This window comes from Vanessa cardui, chromosome 28 (genome assembly GCF_905220365.1).
Source record: "Vanessa cardui chromosome 28, ilVanCard2.1, whole genome shotgun sequence".
Classification (NCBI taxonomy): Eukaryota; Metazoa; Arthropoda; class Insecta; order Lepidoptera; family Nymphalidae; genus Vanessa; species Vanessa cardui.
This window is the reverse complement of record NC_061150.1, coordinates 5969848-5995129: the sequence shown is the minus strand read 5'-3', so window position 1 is coordinate 5995129 and position 25282 is coordinate 5969848. Positions and strand designations below refer to the sequence as shown.

The window sequence follows — 25282 nt, the reverse complement described above, 5'->3', positions numbered from 1 at the left end:
AATTTGCTTTTGATAACTATCCAATACCTATGTATGGCCTCTTACACCTGATAACCTAACTAAGTAATATATAATTTACACATTTTACATTTTTTATCATCAAAAAATTGGTGTATAACTTGAAGTTTCAAGAAAGCTATTCATTCATAGGTGTCGTTGTAAATTGCAATTATTATAGAAGCGACATCTTTTGTGACAAGTTAGACAATGAATTTGTTTTCATAAAAGTACAATCGCTATTTTAAAAAATGAAAATTAAGCTATTCTTAATTATTACTTAAAGTCCTGAAAACACTCAATCTCTTGCAAACGATAAGCATTGTAAGGTTTGATGAAACTTGATGTAATATATTACATAATATTTTTCTTTCTGTCACTATCAAGTTAAATGTCAATTCGGTAGCAACGATTGGTTAAAAATAATACAGCTGAAATTATTGACCAATCAAAACATTCAAGCTTAAGTAATCACCAATGACAATAAAATATCTTTCGTACTAAAACGAGAACATTCCATACCGCGCACTGTTCTCGGCACGTTATTTTCCGTGTGGCAAGAATCTGAGAAGCTCGCTGCTCGCTCTGGTGTTAAAAAAGAGAAAAATTGTTCTTTCAAGTAGTTGCGTCATCCACATGGTTTTGTCTGAAGTGAAATAAATTAGAAATAATTTAATAAGTACGTAAAATACACAATAAATACAATGTTAACAGCAACGCGGGTGATAAGCCGAAAGGCGTTGGATTGTTCCGGCATTTCAGATATCTATACGCACAGAAATTTCTCCTCGATTCTCAAAAATGTAAGTTACCTTTTTAATATATTAAAAACGAATGAAAATCGTTTGTATGTCAAATGTTCTTGATCATTCGAAATTTTTCACGCATTTCTTTAAATAGCGCCAAAGTTTTATAAGTGAAATTATATCGGTATTAGCCGGGGGGGCACATGTCGCAATAATTTTTTTTTTATTAAACGGAGCATCTTTTGCGGTTTCCAGAGCGCAGCTCCCACAGTACCGATCTACCAACAACATGGATTACAACAAAGGCATAAGTAAGTGTAAAATAATTTAATTTGATACAAGTATTTTATCCTAACCTATATCGTTCGACCTTTGCACTTACTTGGGATATAACATCTCGTTAAATCTGTTTGCAAATGTTCTAAATTGAATATCTTTGTAATTTGAGGTATTTTTTTAGCAATGATATATAATTTCACACATTTAGTAAAGATTGCAAGATCAGAACTCAAATCAAAAGTTTCAACACTGATGCAATTTTTAATACATTTTTTTTTAAATATATAAAATGTACTCGCATTCCAAAGCTTTGAGACAAATTGCATCATCTTTACTCGTTATGAAATTATATATTAAAAAAATCTTATCTTATTTAATATGGAGCAAGTCAACACCACCACCATTATGTGTGTACATGAAATATGTTAGATGAAAAATGTATGTAATGAATGAATGAATGAAATACTCTACTTTCAAATGATGAAATTATCTAAAAGAGTAGCTAATGAAACCAACTTTGTAATGCTTTGGTCTCAAACTCACAATAATATCATACTCTGAGTAGTTTCTTATAATTGAATCTACATTTTGCATAAGAATCATTGACACGGGGATGGGATTATGTCTACATATATTAAAGATTTGAGGAAATTAGATAAATTTGTAGAATTATAACATATTTTTTACTCATATATCTATTAGTTGTTTAACTGGTTCAGGTTATTGAGAGTTGCCACTATAAAAAATTGCTTAGCGAATAAATGAGATAAAAGTTACGTTTGATTACGATTTAAGTAAAACTAAATGTAAATTCTATTTAAAACGAACAGAATCTCAGTAATGACTTGTATCATCAATTTTTGTATTACATGTATTAAGTATAAGCAATCAAATTAATTACTGTTTCCCATTTGTCATAACTTTACTAAGTAATTATTTTATGGTCTTATTATTGATAAGTACCATACATTTTACATTTTTTTTTACATGTTTTTGCTCTTAGCACATAATTGATTATGTTATAATGGCATTATAGACATACCACTACAGAATTAAAAAAATATGTATATCGAGAAATGTATTATGGATTTTTAATTTTGTCATTTTCTAGTTCAAATCCGTAATTTTTATAAAGAAAACTTTTATATAGACGATGGAATGATACAGGGGTCATAATTTAGACTTACATGACTCAAACTCATATATTGAGCTTTTTCAATTGGAAAATTATTAGATAGTACAGACAGCAAAACCATTGATTAACCAAATTAACTTTTAAAGACATAAATGAATATGCTCGTGTAAAACTGTGATTCCAAAGTACTTACTAGCTGAATAAAATCTATTTTTATATAAAACTAACTGCGTGTTTGGTTTAACAAAAAAAAATATGTTGTGACCTAAGTTACTTCCGATTATATCAGTTATCTGCCAGTGAAAGTCCTGGCAAAATCTGTCCAGCCATTCCAGAGATTATCCGGAACAAACAAACAGACAAACCAACAAATACATATGCATTTAGTAAAAAAGGGCTATTTTAATATTACAAATAGACACTCCAATTTTATTTTATGTGTAGTATAAAATACTGATACTTTGTATGGAGTCTTATAAGTAATTATCAGCGATAGGGTTTTAATATAGAAATAATGTTCGTTCAAGGTCGGAGGGCGTCCGTGGCGCTGTCATCGGTATCGACTTGGGAACAACAAACTCTTGTGTCGCCGTCATGGAGGGGAAGACTCCCAAGGTATGCATTTTAATTTCTTCCATGAATAAGTAGGGGGGGGGGTTTCCTTATGACCTTGATAGGTTAACAAGGGATAACTGTGACTTATTACTGAAACCAGGGGAGTACTGATCTTAAGGACCATGGAAGGATGTTGAATGTGAAAGGAATTTTAAATTTTTATAGTCTTTTACTAGCTGTGCCCGTGACCTTGTACGCGTTTGAATTTCACAAAAAAAAATATATTATTGTAGCCTTAGTCAAGGCCAACGAAAGTCCAGTAAAAATCCAGCTATTCCAGAGATTAGCCGGAACAAACAGACAGACAAAAATTGTATAAAATGTTCTTTTGGTATACATACCCTGTATACATTGAGTAAAAAACGTCTTTTTTAATATTACAAACAAACACTTCAATTTTATTATATGTATAGATTATAAAGCAGTAAGCATATCTTGCTAAAGTATATCTCCTAAATCTTTTGAAGGAGTATATTTCATCATTACATATATGTGTCTAGTTTAATATATATATATGTATATAGCATCGCCGATCATAGCTCGCGTTCCATACGCGTGTTCATTTGCAGCGATGCGAGACCAACGCGCGGTACCAGCTGGTCACAGCTTACTTGCCGTGGACCTTCCTAGAAACCGTGCTACATACCAATTAAAAATAACTAATTAATTCTATAACCTAGTGCTAAAATGACTTAAGTATGTTTTGGTTCAAATGTTAAACACCACCAAATAATAAATTTATATGACGTTAAAGTTCTAAGTAACGTTGCTTAGATGATGCTGTACTGTATGTTGTTTTATTATTTAAGGGGTCATAAAAAGGAGGTGGATCTTAGTTCAATATGTTTGTTTGTTAATATTTTATTCATGAAACAATTTTGATGCTTAGTGGGCTTGCGACAACATATATCTACACTAGAAACTAAATATGGCATATTATATTACACTGCCATACCATATTAGAAAACTTGAATTCGACTTCTCTTGTCTAGTACTGCATTCAGGGTAAACTAAAAGTACTCAATAAAAGTATTGAGTACCAAGAAATATACTTAAAAAAATATTCTGTATACATACATTGAAATGAGCCGAGATGGCCCAGCGGTTAGAACGCGTGCATCTTAACCGATGATTGCGGGTTCAAACCCAGGCAAGCACCGCGGATTCATGTGCTTAATTTGTCTTTATAATTCATCTCGTGCTCAGCGGTGAAGGAAAACATCGTGAGGAAACCTGCATGTGACAAATTTCATAGAAATTCTGCCACATGTGTATTCCACCAACCCGAATTGGAACAGCGTGGTGGAATATGTTCCAAAAACCTTCTCAAAGGGAGAGGAAGCCTTTAGCCCAGCTGTGGGAATTTACAGGCTGTTGTTGTTGTAACTTATCTTGTAAGTAATACAGTAAGAAAATCATATTTTATTTAACCCATCCCCTACAATTCTCAGGTGGTCGAGAACAGCGAAGGTTCTAGAACGACGCCATCCCACGTGGCCTTCAGCAAGGACGGCGAGCGATTGGTCGGTATGCCCGCCAAGAGGCAGGCGGTCACCAACAGCGGGAACACCTTCTACGCTACCAAGCGACTCATCGGAAGGAGGTTCGATGACCCAGAAGTGCAGAAGGACATGAAGAATTTGTCCTACAAAGTCGTTAAGGCATCGAATGGCGACGCTTGGGTCCAAGGTTTGTACCATCGTTTGGCCAACATTATACCAAATTTGTGGATCATCTTTTGTATTTGTACTATAGGAACCTAGGTGTCTAATTTTTTCTGTGTTTAGGTTAAAAAAAACTTTAGAAGAGGTGATTATTAAATTAACAATCATGTAGATTATTGCACGCTATTATTAAAAAAAAAAAAAAAACAATAGGCTATTTGACTGGTTTTTAAAATCCATTTTATATTATTTAGTAGAAGTTAAGGTACCAGGTACCCAGTAAAAGTAGATATTTTTATTTCTAATACATTTTTGCCAAAAAATCTTCATATTAAAAATTCGTGACAAACATTTGAAAAAATGCATTTTTAGTTATTGATTTTTGAATAAATTAAGTATTATTTTCAAGTTTCGTTAGTAAATAGCCATTTTTAAACTCATAATATACACTGATTACAATAATTCACAATTTATTTTTCGCATTGTCAAATAGCCTATTATTTTACTCTTTATGAAATTGTTTTATATTAAAACAACAATCGGCTATACAAAACAAAATTACTTTAAATAAGATAGTGTAATGATTCTATGTTGTTTTTTTTTTAAATTTACAGGTGGTAAATTTAAAAAACAACAACTATTGGCTATGGCGTTGAACTATTGTCTAACCCATTAGCAGAGCTCTTTGTGCTATGTTGAATACCTAGTGGAACAAAGATGGGTTTGTTTTTCAAAGAAACTAACCTATCCTCTATCAAAGTAAAATTTTAGGTTACAAACGCATCGCCGATCACAGCTCGCGTCCCATACGCTTGTTCATTTGCAGCGATGCGAGACCAACGCGCGATACCAGCTGGTCACGGTTATATTGCCGTGGACCTTCCTAGAAACCGCGCTACATTATATTTTATATGATTATTTATACATTATATTTGATATAACAAAAATAAGAATATTGTAGTCTAAGTTACTCCCTATTATATCAGTTATCTGCCAGTGAAAGTCCCGTCAAAATCGGACCAATCGTTCGAGATTAGCCGGAACAAACAGACAGACGGACAAAAATTGTAAAAAATGTTGTTTTGGTATATGTACCGTGTATATATACATATGCATTGAGTAAAAAACGCCTTTTCTAATATTACAAACAGACGGACCAACTTTCTTATATGTGTAGATTGTGTCGATCGAATTCTTATAACTAATAGAATTTGTAAGTCCCAACGAATATTTTAAGTTACATGGGCCGCCTAACTGATGATCCAAAATGGTACATAATCAGCAAGGTGATACACGCGACGACGATGTTTTTGTACCGTCTGTATTCTGGATGAAATTGGCAAGTGACTTTCCCATCACTATCCTGCCCAATGCTGGGCAACCTCTTTCTTTTAAGAAGGTTTGAACCTTATTCCACTTCCTTGTTCCATTGTGGGCAAATACTAATGTTTTCCCTTATATTCTTTCAAGCAATATAGAAGCATTACACTAACTTTATATTAAAAAAGTTAAGATGGCCATAGTTGCTAAAGATATTTATATATTTCTTCCTGGCAACATTAGGGCGGATGAAAAGGTCTTATTGTATTCACAATTCACTTGCAAATTGTTATCCGCGTATTATTAGTTAGTGAATGACTCTTGCTTACAAAATGTCTTTAATGTCCGTCAACTAAGAGTAAGGTCAGCAAAAGAATACTAACAAAAATATATTCTTATGTCGTATCGTAAATAAGTTTACAATACACTAATTATCAGCATATATAAATAAATAGTAATGTATTGCTGTTTATGTGATAAAAAGAAGAAAAAAAACTAGTTATAACGCATTTCAATCGCGTATATTAATTATTTTTGACATCCCGACGTTTCGAGCACTTTACAGCGTTCGTGGTCACGGGTAGACTTGTTTAAATATCTAATAATCGCGAAAATTTAAATTGTAAGTTTGTTTATACTTTGTTTAAAATAATTTTATAAAATATGTATTTAGTTATATCTGTGTGATGCATGCTTCCAAGATACGAGAACTCTAAATTTTGTAATCTAGTATATAATATTCTGTAATCTCATTTAAGTGAATTGTAAAATTCTTATGAGAAATAAAGTTTTTTAACCCGAAAGTTTAAGACAAAAAAGAAACTAATCTCGAATTACTAATACTTTTACAGGCAGCGACGGTAAAGTCTACTCGCCGAGTCAGATCGGTGCGTTCGTTTTGATGAAGATGAAGGAGACAGCGGAGGCCTATCTGAACACGAGCGTGAAGAACGCCGTCGTGACGGTGCCGGCTTACTTCAACGATTCCCAGCGTCAGGCCACCAAGGATGCCGGTACGATTGTTTAGACTGTTCCTTGATTATCATATAAGCCCGTGGAGGGAGAAGAATCCCAGGTCCAGATGTATAGATAGTTGTTAGATTTGGGCAGTCCGGAGTCTGGAAACTAAATGTGTTTACTCTGTTTAAGCCATCTTGAGCCTGAAGTCTTCCTAATAGGCTATTTGACTGGTTTTTAAAATCCATTTTATATTATTTAGTAGAAGTTAAGGGACCCAGTAAAAGTTGATTTTGTTATTTCTAGTGCATATTTGTCCATATTTAGATAGCGCGCAAAAACGCTACTTGGACAATATGGCGCTGCAATGGGGTCGGTGACGTCACTTTCTTGTATTTTAATCTGGTACATACTGTAGAAAAGCATGGTTTACAATAAAAGTGACTTCATCATAAGCCCGGCCAATCAGGCGTATACGTATATGTGTCTAGTTTAATATATATATATATAGCATCGCCGATCACAGCTCGCGTTCCATACGCTTGTTCGTTTGCAGCGATGCCAGACTAAGGCGCGGTACCAGCTGGTCACGGCTTGCTTGCCGCTGGTCTTCCTAGAAACCGCGCTACATTATATTTTACTTTTATATTACGTAATTGTAACTATGCCACAAGCCTATGTATATGTATGACTAGCCAGTGTAACTCCAGACACAAGGGACATAACATCTTAGTTCCCAAGGTTGATGGCACATTGACGATGTAAGGAATAGTAACTATTCCTTACAGCGTCATTGTCTATGGGTGATTGTCTTTCCATCAGGTGGCCCATAAAAACAAAAAAATTATACTGAACCAATTTTTGATTCAATATCGAGACCAATAATAGTTTACAAAACCAGCTATTAAACCAAAGAAAAAAGATGTGTACCAGATAGGATGGGTTAATAGATAAAATAAAAGATAGTTTTTACCAAAGTCCATTGTCCAAGTCGATATATGATATAATTTCGAGCCGGTAGTGACGAGTCTTACATTCTTGAGAGAGTCTACTTTAAGTAATACAGTGAAACCTGGATAAGTTAAATTTCAAAGGGGCCTGTAATGTTGTTTCACTTATATATGGTATAAATAAACTATAAATAAACTTGGGAGTCATTGATACCTCAAATTACATACATAGTTAAGTGCGGTTTTGCGTGTAGAAAAAGAATAAGTTAGAAAAAATACAAAACAATGTTATCACAGTTACAGAAGTTAGGCATAAAAAATCACTTGCAGTCTCATTTGTAGAGGTTATTGTAATGATAAAACAAAATAACAAATCCCAGTTATAGAGTTTGCTTCGTCCCACTGACAGAGGTAATTCAATGCCAAAGTGATGGGACCGCAGCATGGGTTCCAGTTATGGAGGTATTTCACTCATCCAGGTCCCACTAAACCAAGTTTCACTGTATCATGCCTGACCAATGCGAGCAAAGCTAATATACTAGTAAAGTATATTTTGATTATGTGTGTAAATGAAATTGTATGTAATTTTTTTTTTTTGTGTTTTCAGGACAAATTTCCGGTCTGAATGTGTTGCGTGTAATCAACGAGCCGACCGCCGCCGCGCTCGCCTACGGCATGGACAAGACTGAGGATCGAGTGTGAGTACGAACAATGCGATACTAGCGCCCCGACCCGACTCCGCACGGGTGCTATACTGATACTAAATATACTATAGAATTTGTTTATATACGACATCACATTAGAAACTTGTAAAATTATCAGTGTTTCTCCATTATATTGTCCATGTATTGTATATAAAAATCTTGCTGAATCACTGTATCTATTAAAAACCCCGCCCCGACTCCGCACGGGTGTTATACTGATACTAAATATGCTACAGAATTTGTTTATATACGACATCACATTTGAAACTTGTAAAAGTATCAGTGTTTCTTTACTATATTGTCCATAAACAACAACAACAGCCTGTAAATTCCCACCGCTGGGCTAAAGGCCTCCTCTCCCTTTGAGGAGGTTTGGAACACATTCGACCACGCTGTTCCAATGCGTGTTGGTGGAATGCACATGTGGCAGAATTTCTATGAAATTTGTCACATGCAGGTTTCTTAACGATGTTTTCCTTCACCGCTGAGCACGAGATGAATTATGAAGACAAATTAAGCACATGAATCAGCGGTGCTTGCCTGGGTTTGAATCCGCAATCATAGGTTAAGATGCACGTGTTCTGACCACTGGACCATCTCGGCTATCTTATTTATCTCTCTATTGTCCATAAAAATCTTGCCGAATCACTCTATCTATTAAAAAAAACCGCATCAAAATCCGTTGCGTAATTTCCAAGATGTAAGCACACATAGGGATATAGGGACAGAGAAAGCGACTTTGTTTTATACTATGTAATGATTAGATCAACAGACTTCTGTTATGCAAAATAGTCCGGTCAAGCTGAGAATTGGTTAAATTTTACAACTTTTGAAAACGTAATACCACAGAAACAGTGGCTCGTAGGAAAGAAGTATTAATATATTTTTTGTAACTATTTTTATGATGAAACTTACCATTTTGCTGAAGAAGTGAAAATTTTTTTTACCTTTGGCCTTGTGTAAAGTTTTGTATATTTCGCATCGCCGATCATAGCTCGCGTGTCATACGCTTGTTCATTTGCAGCGATGCGAGACCAACGCGCGGTACCAGCTGGTCACGGCTTACTTGCCGCTGATCTTCCTAGAAACCGCGCTACATTACATAAAGAAATTAAACTATTGATATTTATTTATAAGAATCGGCCAAGAGCATCCTCTCTTGGGCAAGGATCAAGGTCATCTTGATCCCTTCTTACTACCTTGTTATATAATCTTGTCTTGATGAGTCATATAGCCTTATAGGCTTCGTTTGCGTTTTAGAGTTTCAGTTATCATGTCTCAGGTAAATAAGTAGTCTGTCTTTTCTTGAAGTTTGCTTCATATCAAATTTCATCAAATTCGATTCAGCGGTTTGGTTGTAAAAGAGCGACAGATTAGTCAGAGTTACTTTCATATTTGTAATATTAATATAGATTTTAATCTCTTAGAGTCGAGATGGCCGCGTGGTTAGAACGCGTGTATCTTAACCGATGATTGCGGGTTCAAAACCAGGCAAGCACCGCTGATTCATGTGCTTAATTTGTCTTTATAATTCATCTCGTGCTCGGCGGTGAAGGAAAACATCGTGAGGAAACCTGTATGTGACAAATTTCATAGAAATTCTGCCACATGTGTATTCCACCAACCGGAATTGGAACAGCGTAGTGAAATATGTTCCAAACCTTCTCCTCAAAGGGAGAGGAGGCCTTTAGCCCAGCAGTGGGAATTTACAGGCTGCTGTTGTAAGCGGGTCTTTGTTTTTGACTTCAATTATTATTTTTATTATTTTTATATATATGTAAAGTTAATCAGCATAATTTTGCCGGATTCAGTCGACATGCAGCTAGGCTGAGTGCACATCTGTCTTAAAGTGGGGTGTTTGATTGGATATATGGGGTATTTTGGGATAGGAATTTTCTTACTATTCTGCAAGTATTTAGTATGATAGCTTTCTGTAACTGGATGAATGTATTTTTTGGCAAATCTTTTTAAGGACTGGTATGACTCCTGTTGTAGATAAGACGATTGGAACTATAACTGCGTTCTGCCATCTCCTCATCCTCATTATTTCATCTCTGAGCTAGTTATATTTGTTTTATGAAGATTATTATTATTTTTTTACAGTATCGCAGTGTACGACCTCGGCGGTGGTACATTCGACATATCGGTGCTCGAAATACAGAAGGGCGTGTTCGAGGTGAAGTCCACAAACGGCGACACTCTGCTGGGGGGCGAGGACTTTGACAACGTCATCGTCAACTTCCTCGTCGACGAGTTTAAGAGAGACGTGAGTTGGTTTTTAATGTACTAAGACTTGGTGGTAGGGCTTTGTGCAAGCCCGTCTGGGTAGGCACCACCCACTCATCAGTTATTCTACCGCCAAATAACAGTACTCAGTATTGTTGTGTTCCGGTTTGAAGGCTGAGTCAGTGTAACTACAGGCACAAGGGACATAGCATTTTAGTTCCCAAGGTTGGTGGCATATTGACGATGTAAGGAATAGTTAATAATTCTTACAGCGTCAATGTCTATGGGCGATGGTGACTACTTACCATCAGGTGGCCCATATGCTCGTCCGCCAACCTATACCATAAAAATAAAATAAAAAAAATAGAGGTTCAAAAGCTTGGCCTAGCCTGTAACTCGACTGCGTAGAGTCAGTAACTCTTTTGTGGGGTATACGCTTCTACAACAAGATCACAGAAAGCGTTCAAAATGCTTCTGTTGCCAAATTAAAAAAAATATATAGCACGCTTTGGGAATGAATCGATCACCTCCTGGCTGTTTCTTTTCATATACAATTAAGTATCTTATTAATTTGAGAAAAAAAAGACCCACTGAGTTTCTTTCGCCGGTTCTCAGGTCAGGATGCTCCCTTTTCCGAACCGGAGGTAGTGTTTGATTTGACCATCAATAAGTGTAATGCTTCTATGTTGAATAGAGTAATTTGAGTTTGAGCTTAAGCTATACCCTGTACAAGTAAGCTTGATATTTTTAACAGAATTGAATTCAAAATAGTTACTGTATGAATCTTGACCGCGTGCAATGGCGGCAAGAATGCCAGCAGCGTTTCCCCGTTGAATCGCAATTCCGATCCTCTGGGCGAACGAAGCAGTCCCCTGTCACTGTGAGCTGTTATATATTTATATATGTCGTATTAACAACGAAATCAGTACGATCGTCAGATATCATAGGGGCGTGTTACTAGGGTGATTGAGCTTGTTAAAGTTACACACCACACACCACACACACACACACACCACACACACAACACACACACTCACACACACACACACACACACACACACACACCACACACACACACACACACACACACACACACACACACACACACACACACACACACACAAACACACACACACAAACACACACACACACTCACACACTCACATACACACATCACACTCGGCAACGAAGTGAATGACAGTTTCTAGGACGGAGATACTGATCTTCACGAGAGCGGAATAGTCTGTGCGCTTCCATCGTGTAGGCTCCGTCGTAGCACGAAGTTAGTACGTAAATTCCTACCGTATTAATGACCCATATATATGTAGCCTAAATTGTCATAATTATGTTTATTAATGTATTATAAGGAGAATTAGTGTGACTTTCCGAACGTCACGCGTCAAGCTGACAGATGTCTTTTAAAATTCTTTCTCTTTTTGGCGGGACTGGCGGGAGGTGGCGCGAAATACGGTCAGGCGTATCATTGTTTTACTGTTTTTTAATATTATTAGAAAACCAGAAATTGATTGAAGTAATTTGTTGTTAATCTTTATTATTTTATGTCCTTTCAATAAATTTGTTATAAAAGTAATTTTGTTTTGTTACCTGTATCAGATGAAGCTGTGGCATTATTACGGTTATATAAAAAGTGTCTCCGGGCTAACAGTGTATCTAACAATATGTTTAGTAGCTCTTAAGTTGATATAGATTATTTATAAAATTTTGTGTACTCTATGGAGCGACGTAGTCCAAGAAAGGACCAAGCTACTTAAATTAAAGAGAAAAAAAAAAAAGAATTTTGTTTTGTTAATAGTATTATCTCGTTTTATTTCCAGCAAGGTATCGATATCCGCAAGGACGCGATGGCCATGCAGCGTCTTAAAGAAGCAGCTGAGAAGGCAAAGATTGAACTGTCCGGTTCGCTGCAGACTGACATCAACCTGCCCTACCTCACTATGGATGCCTCGGGCCCGAAGCACATGAACTTGAAGGTATACACATTCACAATAATTGAATATTTTCTTAAATATTAAATCTATATATATGTACAATAGGCTATTTGACAATGCGAGAAATGAACTGTGAAATATTGTAATCAGTGTATATTATGAGTTTAAAAATGGTTAATTACTAACGAAAGTTGAAAATAATACTTAATTTATTAAAAAAACCATCAATTTTTTTTAAACGTTTGTCACGTGACACAAAACGCTCCTGATTGGCCGGGCTTATGATGAAGTCTCTTGTAAACTTTGCTTTTCTACTATACGTACCACAGATTAAAATATATGAAAGTGACGTCACCGATCCCATTGCAGCGCCATATTGTCCAAGTATCGTTTTCGCGCGTTATTTAAACATGGAATTTTTAATATGATATATTTCGGCAAATATGTACTAGAAATAAAAAACACAACTTTTACTGGGTTCCTTAACTTCTATTAAACAATATAAAATGGATTTTAAAAATCAGTCAAATAGCCTATTGAAATAGCACCCAGATTAATCCTGAAATCTCATGCATCTAGGTAGGTAGGTAGGATAATCTAAAATTAAAACTATACATGAGAAATGAACAAAGATGCACTTTGACTTGTCATTTAAAGTAAATATGCTTAAATGTAATTAACAAGTGCAAGATTAAATACAAAATGAAACCACCCGCTCTCGTCTGTATGACGAGGTGGGTCAAATATGTTTTGTTACATTTTTTTGTTATATATATAAATAGGCAAAGGAAACGAAGATATAATTTTTGTTGAATGATTTTGCCAATTGTTCGCAATAATACACACACTAACCCCTTTATAAAAGCTTCCTTATGAATTCTTCTATCTTTTAGTGGAAATAGCATGAAAATCCGCTCAGTAGTTTTGGAGTTTACAGCGAACATACAGACAGACAAGCGCGGCCGGGAGACTTTATTTTATAATATGTAGTTAAGATCTCCATTTCAGTACTTTCTTCTCTGTTTTTCAACTGATTTTCTTTTTTTTATCTGTGTATGTGTATTGACGATGACGAGCTTAAGAACAAAATTGACAAGAGTCGAGATAGCCCAGTGGTTAGAACGCGTGCATCTTAACCGATGATTGCGGGTTCAAACCCAGGCAAGCACCGCTGATTCATGTGCTTAATTTGTCTTTATAATTCATCTCGTGCTCAGCGGTGAAGGAAAACATCGCGGGGAAACCTGCATGTGACAAATTTCATAGAAATTCTGCCACATGTGTATTCCACCAACCCGCATTGAAACAGCGTGGTGGAATATGTTCCAAACCTTCTCCTCAAAAGGGAGAGGAGGCCTTTAGCCCAGCAGTGGGAATTTACAGGCTGTTGTTGTTGTTGTTTGTTGTATGAACAAAATTGAAAAAGAGTACATTTTGACGACCTCCATGGTCGAGTGGGGTGTACACCGGTTTTCATGGGTACGCCACTTTGAGGTCCCGGGTTCGATTCCCGGCCGAGTCGATGTAGATTACCATTAGTTTTCTATGATGTCATTGGTCTGGGTGTTTGTGGTATCGTTACTTCTGATTTCCACAACACAAGTGCTTCAGCTACTTACATTGGGATCAGAGTAATGTATGTGATGTTGTCTCATATTTATATATTTATTTATTATTATTATTTATTTAAATATATAAGAGTGATTCGAGAGGAAGGTTTTTGTATACAATTACATGGACGGTATAGTAAAGAAACACTGATAATTTTAGAAGTTTGTAACGTGATGTCGTATTTATACAAATTCTGTTGTTTATTTAGCATCAGTATTGCACCCGTGCGAAGCCGGAGCAGCTAGTTATATTATAAGTTACACATACATAACAATACATTACTATATGTGATGTTGTCTCATATAATAAATAAATAATAAATATGAGACAACATCACATACATTACTCTGATCCCAATGTAAGTAGCTGAAGCACTTGTGTTGTGGAAATCAGAAGTAACGACGGTACCACAAACGCCCAGACCCAAGACAACATAGAAAACTAATGGTAATCTACATCGACTCGGCCGGGAATCGAACCCGGGACCTCAGAGTGGCGAATCCATGAAAACCGGTGTACACACATAATATTATTATTATTATTATTCTGTAGTTTGAGTCATATTAATGTTCCTATTATTCTTCCCGTCAGATGAGCCGCTCGAAGTTGGAGTCGCTCGTGGGCGATCTGATCCGCCGCACGGTGGCGCCGTGCCAGCGCGCGCTGCAGGACGCCGAGGTGTCGCGCACCGACGTGGGCGAGGTGCTCCTCGTGGGCGGCATGACGCGCATGCCCAAGGTAACCTGCCTGCCTCACACTTAGACCCCCCCCCCCCCCTTCACACATCGGAGGGCTTCATACAAGCTCGTATGCTAGTATCCCACCTTTAAATAAAACTAGTTATAACGGATTTGAATCGCGTATATTAATTATTTTGGACATCCCGACGTTTCGAGCACTTTACAGCGTTCGTGGTCACAGGTAGACTAAGGTGACATTTGTCTATTTGAAGAACAAAGGAAATATTATTTACAAATACCGCAAACGATTTCTCAATTGGTATCTTAACGTTCCGCTAGTTTTATTTAAATGTGTTATAATCGCGAAAATTTAAGGCAACATTAAGTAGTAATACCTGGTGTTGTTTTCTGCTGGTTAGTGCGAGTGACTGCAGTAACTTGCGACAACCTTGATTCCTGAGGTGGTTGCATTGGTTATAGTCTATATATCTTAGAGTACCTTTTGATATATGTCTTTGATTGGTGGGAACCCCTTATCATCTAATGACTATTTTAGTGAGGCTGGGTTATGTGGAGTATTTGGAACAGACCTGTTTCAACTACGCGATCCCATTAAAATCCATTGAAAATCCAACAACTACCAATAATGTTTTTTGGGGCATCACTCACATGCTATCCTATATATTTACCCAAAGGGGATACATAAAGTTAATAAAGTACCCCCTTAGGGGGAGCAACACTTGAGAAGGAGCGAATAGTCTAAAGAATAGTTTCAGTTAGAATACATCTTACCATGCATAGATTTTTTCCATATAAGCACTGTATGCACAAACCGATACCAGCTCGTTCACTGCGGCTGGTTAGGCCGTCATATCGACCGGTGCTAGATCAATATGAGGATATATTCCCCGTTCCAGTTTGTACATGCTCGGGTTATAATCATTCAGACACTCACACTCTAAAGAAAACTCTTTTTTATAAACATTTTCGACATAGATATGAATTTTGAGTGTGATTTTTATTATGAAAACTGGCAACACAGTAGCTATTTAGGTGTTGCTCAATGATGTTGTAGTAAACAGATATGTTATTAACGCGCAAAAAGTGAAGACTAGAAAACGTCCTAATTGGGACGTTTGCCTTTAGTCGTTTTACGTAGTAATACGTTATAATACATCATAATTACGTAGTAATACGTTTTGCGTAATTAAAACATCTAGTTATCCCTTTTACTTATTGTTTCTATCAAGCTATCCTTTTTACTTGTAACGAAATGTAAAATAAACGGTCCCCGGCGCGGCACACTGTTTTCTATTGTTTAGTATGGATATAACATATCTGTTTATTAGAATATCATTGGTGTTGCTTGTAATAATTTTTTATTTTATTTTGATTAAATTTTCATTGTTGTAGTTTACATGATTTGCAAATAATAATGATACTTGGTCTTGTAAGTTGTGTAATAGAAAATGTAGGGGGTATCTGAACCAGGGGGGGGACACTCCCCCTGCACGAAGCGAGAGGGGGTTAAAGTAGTACAGTAGCGGCAGTAGGGCGTGTGGTAACGTGTGGTGGGCCCGATGATTTGCAAATAATAATGGTACTTAGACTTGCAAGTTGTGGAATAGAAAATGTCGTGTATCTGAATCCTGCTTTCCCCCTGCACGAAGCGGTTGGGGCGGGGGGTTAAAGTAGTACAGTAGTGGCAGTGGGGTGGGTGGTGACGTGTGGTGGGCCTGATGATTTACAAATAATAATGGTACTTGTACTTGCAAGTTGTGAAATAGAAAATGTCGTGTATCTGAACCCTGCTCTCCCCCTGCACGAAGCGGTTGGGGCGGGGGGGGGGGTTTAAAATAGTACAGTAGGGCGTGTGGTAACGTGTGGTGGGCCCGATGATTTGCAAATAATAATGCTCTAAGTAGCATCTGTAGCTCTAACTTGCAAGTTGTGAAATAGAAAATGTCGTGTATGTATTTGAACCCTGTTCTCCTGGGTTGAGCTGGCAGTGTACTGGCTGGCAGTGGCAGTGTGGCGGGTGGTGACGTGTGGTGGTCCCGCAGGTGCAATCCACGGTGCAGGAGATCTTCGGTCGGGCGCCGTCGCGCGCCGTGAACCCGGACGAGGCGGTCGCCGTGGGCGCGGCCGTGCAGGGCGGCGTGCTGGCGGGCGACGTGACCGACATCCTGCTGCTCGACGTGACGCCGCTGTCGCTCGGCATCGAGACGCTGGGCGGCGTGTTCACGAAGCTCATCACAAGGAATACCACCATACCCACCAAGAAGAGCCAGGTCTTCTCCACCGGTGAGCTATGCCCTGTGATATTCATAGAAATACCAAGATTAGACAGTAGACAGAACGAACCCTTTCTTTACTTTTTAAAGTTTTTAATAGATTTTAGTCAAGTTTTTAGAGGAATATGTTAACAGAGAATTATTGTCTTAATTAAAAATAGTATTTTTAAAATGATAGTACTTGGTATTATGGGCGATCCCACTTCTGAGATGTAACGACGCTTTTCCAGTAGGTGGCAGCGAAGTTTTCAATTAAACTCCAATATTCAGTTGCACATACAATATATTTTAAAATATAACTTTAGACTTTCAAACAGACTTTTCCAAGAATCCGCTTCCAGTATATTAATTACTAGGGTGGGTCCCTCGATTTTGCACGGATACTATTTATTACCAAATGATCTGATGTAAATAGATTGAAGGTTCCCTTTAGAACTCAGGAATAGGATATCTTTCAGGGAAAAAAAATTTAAGTTCTGGAGATTACCTCCTACATACATACAAACAGATTTTATTTACCTTAGATATATTTGTGTATTATACATATCTGTGTGTCCTTTTGATTTTCGTTTTGCATGTATTGTATTGACCTTTAAAGAAGTCATTTAATTCCTACCAATTTTTATAACTACTTTTAGTTTTTTTTCTTAGTTGTCGTCAATCTATCGATGTTTATAGAATATTGTCACATATCAGTTGCCGGTCTAAACATTTCAATGTATTACAGCTGCCGACGGCCAGACTCAAGTCGAGATCAAGGTCCACCAAGGCGAGCGTGAGATGGCCACAGACAACAAACTCCTCGGACAGTTCTCCCTCGTGGGCATCCCGCCGGCGCCGCGGGGCGTCCCACAGATCGAGGTCACCTTCGACATCGACGCCAACGGCATCGTACACGTGTCCGCCAGAGACAAGGGCACCGGCAAGGAGCAACAGAGTGAGTTTTATATCAACATGCGCTTTCATTAGCCTCGAACATGTGATAGGTGATATCTTTGAATACATGTATAGTACGACACAGCTTAGATGTAGCGTCGGCAAATTCAATAAAACCGATTACTGCCACAAACAACCAATAGAACGACGCCGACGCTACATCTAAGTTGTGTCGTACTATAACTACAGGCTCAAGGGACATAACATCTCAAATTAAACCAAATCCTTTATTAAATATAGAAGCATTACATTTGATAATCAATAAGTAAGTGTTACTTATTGGTTTGAAAAACAAAATACTTGATAATAACTGGCAAATAAACTCTGCTTAATATCAAAGATTTTTGCGCAGTGACTTTAAAGGATGGATATATTTTATATAATAGATATATATAACATGGATGAATTTATTTTCTTACAATTACTATATCAAGGTGCTTTTGATCACTAACCTTTATTTTAAGTATATAACGAAAATAAATAGCCATGGTCACTGCTATTGGCCTTGTAGTTTGTTTAATAATTATATAATGTGTGTCCGATCTGCTTGATAGACTGTTTATTGTGTTTAAATGGCTTTATGTGTCTATTATAAGTTATTATGTGAACAATTATATGAAGTACATAATTAAATATAAGTACAGATAATATTATTAGTTTAGATTAAGAGTAGTTGCGTCGTCGAAAAGCGCTCGCGCCAATGCGCCCGTGCCTGCAGCGACGCTATAGAAACGCGCGGTACCAGCTAGTCGTAGGTGCTTATACCTACGGCTTTCCTAGAAATCGTGCTACATTCAAACATGTAGAATAAAATTTAAGCTACAATGCTGATACTAAATATACTACAGACTTCTTGCGTCTTTACTATATTGTCCATGTATTATGTACAAAAAAGCCTCCCTCTCGAATCACTCTATCTATTAAAAAAACCGCATCAAAATCCGTTGCGTAATTTCAAAGATCTAAGTATACATAGGGACAGATAGCGTTTGCTACTTTGTTTTATACTGTGTAATGATTTGTTTTTATTCTTATCTGGATTACCATAACTGGTTCGGTCCAGCGTAGATCTGCTGATGTTTAGTATAAAATATAAAACGCCAAAATGTTGAATATAAAATGTAAAAAAAAGGCAGCTGCGAGCCTGTGGATGTAGTATTTATTTTTTATTTTATGGTATAGGTTGGCGGACGAGCTAATGGGCCAACTGGTGGTAAGTGGTCACCATCACCCATAGACAATGACGCTGTAAGAAACATTAACTATCCCTTACATCGTCAATGTGCCACCAACCTTGGGAACTGATATGTTATGTCCCTTGTGATCCAAGTAGTAAATTAAATAAAAGTTAAAGTAAAGTAACAGCCTGTAAATTTCCCACTGCTGAGATAAGGCCTCCTCTTCCATTAAGGAGAGGGCTTGGAACATATTCCACCACGCTGTTCCAATGCTGGTTGGTGGAATGCACATGTGGCAGAATTTCAATGAAATTTGTCACATGCAGGTTTCCTCGCGATGTTTTCCTTCACCGCTGAGCACGAGATGAATTATAAACACAAATTAAGCACACATACATAGTGGTGCTTGTATTTGAACACGCAATCATCGGTTAAGATGCACGCGTTCTAACCACTGGGCCATCTCAGCTCCTGTACAGTCAACATATCTCTCACATCACATACATTACTCTGATCCCAATGTAAGTAGCTGAAGCACTTGTCTTATGGAAACCAGAAGTAACTACGGTACCACAAACACCCAGACCCAAGACAACATAGAAAACTAATGGTAATCTACATCGACTCGAACGGGAATAGAACTCGGCACCTCAGAGTGGCGTACCCATGAAAACCGGTGTACACACCACTTGACCATGGAGGTCGACAATAAAAAAGGTAAAAAGCTTGTCACTAATGATTCTCTGATGATTTCCAGTCGTGATCCAGTCGTCAGGTGGCCTGTCCAAGGACGAGATCGAGAACATGGTGAAGGCTGCCGAGCAGTTCGCTGCCTCCGACAAGGACAGGCGCGAGCGTGTGGAGGCCACGAACCAGGCTGAGGGCGTCCTGCACGACACCGACAGCAAGCTCGACGAGTACCGCGCTCACCTGCCTCAGGACGAGGTACCTGACGTCACCATATACACTGTACAGGAGCTGAGATGGCCCAGTGGTTAGAACGCGTGCATCTTGGCCGATGATTGCGGGTTCACGCACAAGCACCGCTATGTATATGTGCTTAATTGTGTTTATAATTGAGGAAACCTGCATGTGTCTAATTTCATCGAAATTCTGCCACTGGACAGCACGGTGGAATATGTTCCAAACCATCTTCCAAAGGGAGAGGAGGCCTTTAGCCCAGCAGTGGGAATTTACAGGCTGTTGTTGCAGTTGTTGTTGTATAGATTGATGCTGCATTCGATTTAAACCACCCGAATATTAATATTCGCGTGGCAAAGCAGGGTGCTAGATTGTATGGCATTTTTACCCCCTTATGCATTACTTGTGTATGAGATATTTACGATGTCTACATATATATACGAAGAAACTATGTAATCTTAGTAATCGGTCTTTTAAAAACCCATCTTAAGTGTTAGAGATTTTACATAATCTGTGGAAACATACTGCCACTGATTCCATTACAATTTACATCACAAGTGAAATGTTATCTCGCTATATTAGGCTTGTTCCTTACGAAATCCGTGTGCAAATTTTAATTTTATTAAATCCGTCAGCTTAGGTGGTGCAATGGATATCAGTAACTAAAAAAAATATTCAGTAGAGAGTCTACTAATTATTTTATAACTTTTTGTAGGAAATTCTCACTGATATTTCTTCGATTCGAATTGTGTAATATTTTTTGGATCAGATTTCCAACCTATACCACTTTCACATTCATATATTCAGACCATTTCGGTCCACATTTGGTCCATCTTAAATATGAACTATATGTTTTTTTTTTTAATATTGCAGTGTGACAAGCTCCGCGGTGAAATGGCCAAGCTCCGTGAACTGTTAGCACAGAAGGAGACAGCAGACCCAGAGGCAATCCGCTCAGCGACCGGCCAGTTGCAACAGGCCAGCCTAAAACTCTTCGAACAGGCCTACAAAAAGGTATGTCTATAATTTTAACACAGTACTCAGTATTGTAGTGTTCCGGTTTGATGGGTGAGTGAGCCAGTGTAACTACAGGCACAAGGGACATAACATCTTAGTTCCCAAGTTTGGTGGCACATTGACGATGTAAGGAATAGTTAATATTTCTTCCAGCATCATTGTCTATGGGCGATGGTGACCACTTACCATCAGGTGGTCCATATGCTCGTCCGCCAACCTATACCATAAAAAAAAAAAGAAAACCGTCAGGATGGTCTTGATGTGGATGGCATGGATGTGAATAGATATAGAGGTAAAGGACGACCAAGGAAACGATGGATGGATTGAGTGAAAGATGATATGGTTAGAGAGAATGTTACTTGTGAGATGACGTCAGACAGAGAAGTGTGGAAGGAGAAGACATGCTGCGCCGACCGCAAATACAATTAGGATAAGGGCAGGAGGATGAGACTATAAACTTGAAATATTTGTTGTAGAATATGTAGCATGTAGCACCTCAGTTGAGTGATATTTATCAGATTTTTGGCTCCGTTGTTTGATTTTATTTATTATGCAAAACAATAATGAAATGGGCTCAAGTTTTAGTATTATAATAGATTATAAACTCTTCTAAATCGGAATAGTGATTCAATGTTTCTAAAATTTGTATTTATAATTCATCAGACTCAACTTACTTGCTGGTAACTATGCTATATTTTGCACTACAAATAGATCTCAGCTAATATATCTTTACTAGTAGTGGCACGCGACTTTGCTCGCGTTTTAGGGTGTTGGTTGTCACGTGTCAGGCAAAAAAAGTAACCTATGACCTTTCTCAGAGTTCAAGTTTGCTTCAAACCAAATTTCATCACATTCGGTTCAGAGGTTTGGTCGTTAAAGAGCGACAGACTTTCACATTTATAATAGTAGTAATTCAAAAGTTCCACTTATAACTTATAGTACGACACAAATTAGATGTGTCATCGGAAAATGCAATGGAATGAAAATCAAACCGATTACTGCCGATTCACACAACCAATAGAAATAGCTCCCTATCGCGCCATTCGACGCTATTCGTCGCTATAGATTCCCGCGTCAGAGAAAGCTAGTGCATGTAAATCGACGCGTCAAATTGACGAATATATTAGGTCATGTGATATTACAAGTTATTACCTTTGTGTAAAGATCATATAGAGAAATAAATATTGATAATTTGTGATAGCGTGCTCAATTCGGATGTGATCGGTTTTACGAATTTTGCCGATGCGACATCTAAGTTGTGTCGCACTATACCAACATTGAAAGCCATTTTGACGAATCTATGTCTACTATAGATTATTTTATATTATTAGATTTCAATAAATTATGTTAAATCAATTACAAAACCAACCTCGCTGGAGGAATTACAATCGTGCACGTTTTTGAGCCACCTCACCTATGAAATTGGTTTAGTGGTCAAGCAAATGTGCTAAATTACACGCAAAGGATGACTGTTTATGGTAAATCGTAAATCTGACGATCCATTGCCTTCCCTGCATACACATACACTTCTAATACATTCTAGGTAGTCCTAGATATCCTACTAAGCGAGTGTCCAAGATTGCCTAGATTTACTTCACGAGATATTAAAGTGTATAAGTGCCTTTTGTGTCTCATAATCTTATGGGACGCCAAATCTGATATGATAGGAAAGTGTCCAGGTTCGATGATCTGGAATAGTATTGTAAAAGAGTTGAGATTGCTCAGTGGTTAGAACGCTTGCATCTTAACCGATGATTGCTGGTTCATACCATTAGATGATTACTTAATCTGCGTTTGTAACACATCTCGTGCACGCTGAAAGAGGAAAACATCTTAAGAAAACATGCATGTGTCTTATTTCAATGAAATTCTGCCACATGTGTATCTTGTAATGCGAGTTGAAACAGTGTGGTGGTATATGCTTCTAACTTTCTCCTCAAAGAAGACGAATCCTTAGCCCAGCAGTGGGCTGTGCATTTGATTGATGTTATTATAAATAAAGATATATTAGCCGAGATCACTTGTTGGTAGGGCTTTGTGCAAGCCCGCCTGGGTAAATAACAGTACTCAGTATTGTTGTGTTCCGGTACAAGGGACATAGCATCTTAGTTCCCAAGGTTGGTGGCGCATTGACGATGTAAGGAATAGTTGATATTTCTTCCAGCGTCATTGTCTATGGGTGAAGGTGACCGCTTACCATCAGGTGGCCCATATGCTAGTCTGTTCCATAAAAAACAAAAAAAAATTGTAATGTATGTAACATTACATACAGCTTGTAGTCACAGTAATTTGTTACATGTGCATAGTGTTAAATATAATGCAACCTCTCGGAATATGTTTTTTGTGTGTTACATTTTATTGCTCTGCTTTCAGATGGCAGCCGAACGCGAGGGTTCATCCGGCGCGTCCCAAACGCAGACGCCCGGCGAGGACGAAAAGAAGGAAGAGAAGAAGAATTAATTTAAAAAAAACGTTAGGAAGTATATAAGTACTGTAAATATATAATTCAACCAAATACAGCCGAATGTTGCAATGGAAACGTTTCTGTACCCGATATGTATTGTATAAATTTATAATGTCACAATAATTGAATAGAGATGTCGTTGTGGATGTTATACGAGATGTGAACGCTTGAATGTCAGGAAATTGTCTCGATAGATACGTATAGAGGCATTGTATAGTTTGATAATGTCTCTACGTCTAAAAGGATCTTGGCTATATTAATACATCACAATATAGGGATAGGACAAGAAGAAAATCTTTATTGAACCCGTGATTCACAGAGAAAGTTTAATACGAATAAACTTAGATAAATATGAACACACCTAGAAGGTCTTTATATTCTGAACGTTAAATGATCTGAGATCATAATTTTAATAGCGCTTTCTATAATTAATGTGTTTCATATGTGACTATTTTTACATTTCAAAGTTATATGTGTGCGGCTTTATCCTCTCCAACTTATTTGAAGCCGTCTGTCTAACTAAAATATCGACGAATAAAGTAGGAATGATATAAAGTGTCACGAGCTATGTTATAAAGACAATGAACGAAATTAAATAATAAAGGAATCACAGGCGGAAGAGTGTGACAGAGATGACTACTGTCATGTCTTCTCTTTCCAATGTGACAGTATAAGAAAAGGTATACGTTTGTCAAAAATATTGGCTAAGTTATGATTAAAGGAAGGCTTTCCTGAATTCAATGCGTTCATATTTTGTATATATTCAATTGAAATGAAATCGTACAAACAAAGTGGTCTGTGTAATAAATTATCGATTACATGAAAAGGGCGCGGATTTTAAGCTAAAATTATACACAAGTTACTAATTATTTTGTGTTTTAAAAGCGGGCCAGTCTTTGAAGATATTGTTTTCATCAGTGGTTTGATGTGCAGGGACCATCACAAGTCTAGTGTTGTCTGAGTGCTCCTATAGAGCTTATTAATGTACTCTGCTGGGAAGAGATTTCTGGACGTATTTTAGAAGCTATACAGTTGAATATGATTGTATTCATCTATAGATACTCGTGTGTGGATTTAAAAACGGATAGCAAGTGTTTTAATATCCATTCGACTTAATATAGGGATTGTTTCGAATTCAGATCTGAGAAGACCCCTGTAAGAATCTTAGTTGATTTATTTTCATCATTTATGTAAACGAGGAAGAGAAATGAGCTAAGAATTGATCCTTGTGGAACCCACACATATGTCCCTCCAAAAGAAGATGGCTGTTAATTCTTCTTGAGCCTTATGGAGTTGCCATAATTGATAACACGACATTACCCATGTCTCGTCCAACTTCCGCGCCTGTATTGTTTTTTTTTCAAGTTAAGTATTAAATTGATGCAATGCCATTATACAATTTCACGGAATACAATTATTGCTAAGTATGTTAGTGTAGGGACGTTACTACAGTCTCATCGAGATGAGAGCGAGTCGTCGCAGAGCCTCGTAGTTGTTAGTCTTTAATGTAATTTGTAGGCGAAATTCCTTGTAGACTATTTTCCCCCCGTTTTGTTTTTTTTTTTTTGTTACATGAAAATATATGGTATTTTGTTAGTCTGCCAAATAACCAGTGAAGTTATGATAGATTATAAAAATT

At 37.3% G+C, this 25282-nt stretch overlaps 1 protein-coding gene across 1 annotated transcript; it reads left to right on the top strand.

Moving 5' to 3' along the window:
* The first annotated feature begins 519 nt into the window (after window positions 1-519).
* LOC124541772 (heat shock 70 kDa protein cognate 5) lies at window positions 520-24895 on the top strand. The gene is made up of 14 exons (XM_047119719.1): window positions 520-800; window positions 999-1054; window positions 2685-2772; window positions 4224-4461; window positions 6608-6769; window positions 8271-8361; window positions 10471-10633; window positions 12429-12584; window positions 14745-14891; window positions 16897-17137; window positions 17855-18064; window positions 19999-20186; window positions 21036-21176; window positions 23553-24895. Exons 1-14 carry the CDS (start codon window positions 702-704, stop codon window positions 23637-23639), a joined length of 2067 nt encoding a protein of 688 aa, XP_046975675.1. The 5' UTR covers window positions 520-701; the 3' UTR covers window positions 23640-24895.
* Window positions 24896-25282: the final 387 nt, after the last annotated feature.